This window comes from Brassica oleracea, unplaced genomic scaffold, assembly GCF_000695525.1.
Source record: "Brassica oleracea var. oleracea cultivar TO1000 unplaced genomic scaffold, BOL UnpScaffold00805, whole genome shotgun sequence".
Lineage (NCBI taxonomy): Eukaryota > Viridiplantae > Streptophyta > Magnoliopsida > Brassicales > Brassicaceae > Brassica > Brassica oleracea.
This window is the reverse complement of record NW_013617462.1, coordinates 35,624-41,663: the sequence shown is the minus strand read 5'-3', so window position 1 is coordinate 41,663 and position 6,040 is coordinate 35,624. Positions and strand designations below refer to the sequence as shown.

The following is a 6,040-nucleotide window of genomic DNA, read 5'->3' as shown; positions in this document are numbered from 1 at the left end:
TCTAGCCTAGGCAAACTTGATTGAAATTAGCCGGAGACAATTCGAAATCACATCCTGAAGAAGATAGAGGAACTGGAGAGCAAGTAACCAGCCACCAAATGGGAATGGATAGACACGGGATAGATCACTCTTGCTGATGGAGGTAGAACCGGTCCAAATCCAACTCTTCCAACTCCAAGTTGGACGCAGCGACAAGGTTGAGCAAGGAAAACCTACTTCGAACACTACTCGTCGACATAAAATATCATGCAACTTTTCCAAGCCAACAATACCTTACCGTTGATAAATAAGGATGAACAAAGAAAGATCACAAGGATCCTATCCAAAAGAAGATCCATATAAGAAAGGAGGAATCGGGTTTAGAATGGTTATACTTTAAAATAAAATCGTGCAGTTTTTATCCTGTTTGGGGTTTGCAAATTCCGGACATCTGTCGAAAGTAAATTTAACAATTGCTGCATAGTATTTACTTTTGACAGATGTCTGGAATTTGCACAAAATAAAAATCGCATTTTAGACTATATAAACCATTGCAATCAAATTATTATGAGTGTAGACGTATCTAAGTCTCTCTCATCTCTTTATTATTTCAAACTCAAAACATCAAAAGTTTAACAGTGTTTGAAAGAAACTACGAAGTTCAACAGTACAATAAGGAAAATACATACATATAGTTCACAATGCTCATCATTTTAACGGTCTTCTCTCATGATTCAGCATTTAGATTTCTTTTCGGACAAAGCTATCCTACTGCAAGAACTCTCTTGGGTCGGTGACATGGCCGGTCAGAGCCGAGGCTGCAGCGGTGTAAGGAGAAACCAAGTAAATCTGCCCTTCTTTGTGTCCCATCCGACCAGGAAAGTTTCTGTTCGTTGTCGAGACACACACCTGAACACGTTTTTAAGTCTTTGTTAGAACTACCGCATGGAATATTGTCTTGTGAATCTCCGTGGCAACTCGAACCAGTTACTGAGAAACTACTTAATTTTAACACACTTTAATCGCAAAAGAAATTAATTTTGTCTTCTTCTATTGAATGAGAGAAATAGTGACAATATAAGCATGTTTTCAAGCCGATCAAGAAGAAAAAAAACCCGGATAAGTAGGGTAAGAAACGATTGCGTACTTGAGGTTCATTCAAGCGAGCATAGGTGTCAGCTGGGCCACCAAGGCAGGCACCACAACTAGGACTGGTTGGTGTGTCGCAGCCAGCTTCTTCGAATATCTGCGCACACGTCTTTCCACCTGCTCCAGGCACAGGGAGGGCATACACATCCATCCACACCTGGCAGACATGACCAGACATAATTCATTTAATATTTCCTTTCTGCGCAAAACCAGTTGAGATAGTAACAATGTTGAAATGTAGTGCTAACCTTCTGAGTAGCGGGGACAAGGAAAGTTGGGACTTTGACTTGCTTTCCCTGTAACAAACAAACAGATTTTCCATGAGGCTAAAACGGCAACCAGTAAGAAGAGAACCCTAGACAAAAAATCAACAGCAACATTGTCTCATCCGGAACATTGCTTGCTATAGAATTAAGAAAACTATTTGTCCTGTGTTAAATAATCAATTTGTTGAAGGCTTTGCCTTAGATTAAGAACCCAGGATAACAGGTTGTTTTGTACGCATGTCACAGAAAAACAAGTATAACTTACTGCTGCATGGAAAAGTTTAGCTGCAGCCATAAAATCCTCAGTCTTCCCACCAGTACAAGAACCAATGTATACTCTGTCAATTTTGACATCTTTGCATTCTCTTGCTAGAGCCCGGTTGTCAGGAGAATGAGGCTGAAAGAACATCGAAAATAGCAAATAAGTTATACCTACATGAAGTGGCAAAAACAACTCGACGTATAAACTGGTCACCATGATAAAAACCCCACCTTAGCCACCACAGGCTCCAGCTTTGACACGTCAAATCGATAATCTGCAATAAAGCTATAGAACAAAACAACGAAAGAATATGGTTAGAAAAAGAAAGGTTAAGAGAGATGACACTAGAATGCAATCCCTAACCAAAACACAAATGAAATCAATATTTGAAGAGATTCTAACAAGTTGCATTACTCATATGAACAGTAGATTCGAAACATGTTGTGCTACATATCCAGTATACTGATGTTATCCCAATGCCGCTAAATAGTTCAATATATAGATATTTAGGATACGATCATACCTTGCATTTCCATCACTATATACGGGCTCAAAGGGTACAGATGTCCTGTTCTGTAAAGGTAACATACTTCAGCATAATTTTCATTGACAATGATTTACAAGAAAATAAGACAGCAACAGACCTCAACGTAATTAAATGTCGTCGCATCAGGAGGGATGACACCATTCTTTCCCCCAGCTTCCACAACCATGTTGCACAATGTCATTCTTTCTTCCATCTAGCAGCCAAAACATATTGAAGCAAGGACTAATATGTCAGTGAAGAGTCTGAAGACACCATACCCCATAATTTATTGTATGTAGTCTCATCGGAGAGGGAACCATGAAGAAAAATAAAATTATATCTTACAGTCAGACTTTCAATAGTTGTTCCACTGAACTCCATCGTCTTGTAAGTTGCACCAGCAACAGATATTTCTCCAATGATCTACAAAGTTGGAAGCGAATTCAAGAATCAGATGAAAGACGCCAGATAGAATCCCAAAAGAGTAAACATTAAAAAAAAAACACTTTGAACTATCAGATACAATGGAAAAAATGACTTCACAGTAATATGCAATGTCGTCAATAAATGACTAGAGCACATCAAAAGTCGCTCATGACCTCAGACATATGTCCAAAAGGACCTGTCAACAGTTCAGAAGCTGTAAAAGGAGATAAATGTTGCAAGAGAGATAACACGCTCACTTGTAAAATCAGATCCTTTGCTTGCAGATAACTGGGCATTTCACCATCCAAGATAAACCTCATTGTTGGTGGAACCTGTGAAGTCAAGATATGTTTTAACAACCTTTTTCAAGTTGAAACAGGCATCACTGAATTCCATCTAACACAATAAACAACACTATATTATACAAACCTTAAGGAGGATTTTGCCAGTGCCTAACACAAATCCAGCATCGGTGTTTCCAATCCCTGTAGCAAACTGACCAAACGCTCCAGCAGTACATGTGTGCGAGTCTGTTCCTAACAAAACCTATAATAAAAACAAAAATAAAACAAACAAAGCAATAATATCCAGCGAAAGAGGAGAGTATCTCATTCTCACTCATCTCACCTCTCCTGGCCTGCAATGACCTTCTTGTGCAAGCGCCACATGGCAAACACCTTTGTAGTCAGGATTAGCCTACATATAACGGAGAAATAAGAAAGAAAGGCATTTTTTTTTTTTTTTTGAATGTTAAATTTTATTCACCAAAAAAGCCTTTTTACATGAAAGTGTAGACATTTTCAAATGAAACTACAACTTCTCAACCTTTACTTAAGAAACCACAAACTCCTAACATGGAAAAAAATTTTATACTCTAGTCCCAAACCAATATTGGAGACCTACAGTGCAAGAAAGATGGAAACTTGTGATACCCGAAAATCTCCAAGGTCGGTGATATCATAGAAATACTTGATGTTCTGTTCCCTGCAATGTTCCCTCATAATGTCGACATTGCGGTTGGCACGCTTATCAGTAGTGAAGATGTAATGGTCTGGAATAACAACAATCTTCTCTGGGTCCCAAACCTTTGAGAACAAGCAAGTAACAATCACATTTAAGTGATCAAACGTAACTAGAGAACACAGTATAACTAACCATAGCAATATTCAAAAAAATCAAGACCTTAGCTTTTTCACCGAACTCTCTCTTGAAGATACCAAAAGCACCAGGGCCACAGACATCATGAGTCATGAGAACGTCAACGTTAACCCAGATGTTATCACCAGGCACCACTTGTGATTTCTCTGCTGCCTTGGCAAGAATCTTCTCCGTCATCGTCATCCCAGTTTTCACCTGCAAGACACACGAAATCACGTGAGAAAACAGAGGGAAGAGCAAATCGAAACGAAAGAGAGCCAGACCGATCCAGTGGCGCTGGATGATCGCTGCGGCGCCATGACGGAGACGATCTTCCGAGAAATCGCTCTCTTCTGACATCTGTGAACCGAAATCTGCGACGATTTAGGGAACCCCAAATCCTTCTGCTGGAAAATTCGAAAAGAAGCCCTAAGGAATTAGAGAAAAATCAATAAACCGGAGAAGATGAGAAATGATAACCTGGGCGGATTTGCAGAGGAAAGGAGATGAAGAGATTACAGAGGAAGCCATTGTTCCCTTCCTCCTTGTGGGTGTGTGCGCTGCGTTATGTTGTAGAAAAGTTGGGGGCGTGTGTGTAACTCAAACCTAAGGTTATAAGAGATCCCTCTATTCTTACAAGTGTATATTATATCAACTCAAACGCTGCGTTCACTTGAGTCCGTAGGTTGGTAATAATGCCATACAAACTTTACCCACGTGATACTCCTTCCTCTTCTCTTTTTTTTTTTTAAAACACTTTTTGAAACACAACTTTTTCTCCTCTCTCTTCTCGTAAAGTTAAAATTTAATAAAGGGCTTTTTGCAAAAGTGACTCAAAACTTGGAGTCAAACAGAAAACTAACATTTTCTTTTGACTCTTTTTTTTTTTGAGATTTTAACCCCACACCTGCACTTAATCTACGAAAATGCCATTAACATTTTTTTTTTTTTCGCCTTATTATAAGTCGTCTAATAAGTCGTCCAGATGGAAGACTTTCCAGACGACTTAATTAAGTCGTCCGATAAGTCGTCCAGCTGGGAAGACTTTCCAGACGCCTTATTATAAGTCGTCTAATAAGTCGTCCAGATGGAAGACTTTCCAGACGACTTAATTAAGTCGTCCGATAAGTCGTCCAGCTGGGAAGACTTTCCAGACGCCTTATTATAAGTCGTCTAATAAGTCGTCCAGATGGAAGACTTTCCAGACGACTTAATTAAGTCGTCCGATAAGTCGTCCAGCTGGGAAGACTTTCCAGACGCCTTATTATAAGTCGTCTAATAAGTCGTCCAGATGGAAGACTTTCCAGACGACTTAATTAAGTCGTCCGATAAGTCGTCCAGCTGGGAAGACTTTCCAGACGCCTTATTATAAGTCGTCTAATAAGTCGTCCAGATGGAAGACTTTCCAGACGACTTAATTAAGTCGTCCGATAAGTCGTCCAGCTGGGAAGACTTTCCAGACGCCTTATTATAAGTCGTCTAATAAGTCGTCCAGATGGAAGACTTTCCAGACGACTTAATTAAGTCGTCCGATAAGTCGTCCAGCTGGGAAGACTTTCCAGACGCCTTATTATAAGTCGTCTAATAAGTCGTCCAGATGGAAGACTTTCCAGACGACTTAATTAAGTCGTCCGATAAGTCGTCCAGCTGGGAAGACTTTCCAGACGCCTTATTATAAGTCGTCTAATAAGTCGTCCAGATGGAAGACTTTCCAGACGACTTAATTAAGTCGTCCGATAAGTCGTCCAGCTGGGAAGACTTTCCAGACGCCTTATTATAAGTCGTCTAATAAGTCGTCCAGATGGAAGACTTTCCAGACGACTTAATTAAGTCGTCCGATAAGTCGTCCAGCTGGGAAGACTTTCCAGACGCCTTATTATAAGTCGTCTAATAAGTCGTCCAGATGGAAGACTTTCCAGACGACTTAATTAAGTCGTCCGATAAGTCGTCCAGCTGGGAAGACTTTCCAGACGCCTTATTATAAGTCGTCTAATAAGTCGTCCAGATGGAAGACTTTCCAGACGACTTAATTAAGTCGTCCGATAAGTCGTCCAGCTGGGAAGACTTTCCAGACGCCTTATTATAAGTCGTCTAATAAGTCGTCCAGATGGAAGACTTTCCAGACGACTTAATTAAGTCGTCCGATAAGTCGTCCAGCTGGGAAGACTTTCCAGACGCCTTATTATAAGTCGTCTAATAAGTCGTCCAGATGGAAGACTTTCCAGACGACTTAATTAAGTCGTCCGATAAGTCGTCCAGCTGGGAAGACTTTCCAGACGCCTTATTATAAGTCGT

At 40.2% G+C, this 6,040-nt stretch overlaps 1 protein-coding gene across 2 annotated transcripts; it reads right to left on the bottom strand.

Moving 5' to 3' along the window:
• Window positions 1-555: 555 nt before the first annotated feature.
• Window positions 556-4,419, bottom strand: LOC106320112 (3-isopropylmalate dehydratase large subunit). 2 transcript variants are annotated; one of them, XM_013758476.1, is made up of 15 exons: window positions 4,226-4,419; window positions 4,030-4,152; window positions 3,791-3,961; window positions 3,541-3,693; window positions 3,236-3,304; window positions 3,038-3,154; window positions 2,866-2,940; window positions 2,528-2,605; window positions 2,301-2,396; window positions 2,180-2,229; window positions 1,887-1,941; window positions 1,660-1,791; window positions 1,377-1,424; window positions 1,127-1,285; window positions 556-888 (listed from the first exon to the last, which is right to left on the bottom strand). In XM_013758476.1, the coding sequence occupies exons 1-15, from the start codon at window positions 4,274-4,276 to the stop codon at window positions 748-750; spliced, it is 1,518 nt and encodes a 505-aa protein (XP_013613930.1). In that variant the 5' UTR covers window positions 4,277-4,419; the 3' UTR covers window positions 556-747. The 2 variants fall into 2 exon arrangements, with proteins under 2 accessions (XP_013613930.1, XP_013613931.1); XM_013758477.1 differs by having other exon boundaries at window positions 4,030-4,149; window positions 4,226-4,380.
• Window positions 4,420-6,040: the final 1,621 nt, after the last annotated feature.

What these genes read in the sequence shown, in the direction of transcription:
- LOC106320112 (XM_013758476.1), bottom strand. Translation starts at nt 4,276, where the DNA reads ATGGCTTCCTCTGTAATCTCTTCATCTCCTTTCCTCTGCAAATCCGCC. An exon ending in CTGGCAAAATCCTCCTTAAG is followed by an intron (nt 2,941 to 3,037) that starts GTTTGTATAATA and finishes TTGACTTCACAG; the next exon opens with GTTCCACCAACAATGAGGTT. An exon ending in CTAAACTTTTCCATGCAGCA is followed by an intron (nt 1,425 to 1,659) that starts GTAAGTTATACT and finishes TGTTTGTTACAG; the next exon opens with GGAAAGCAAGTCAAAGTCCC.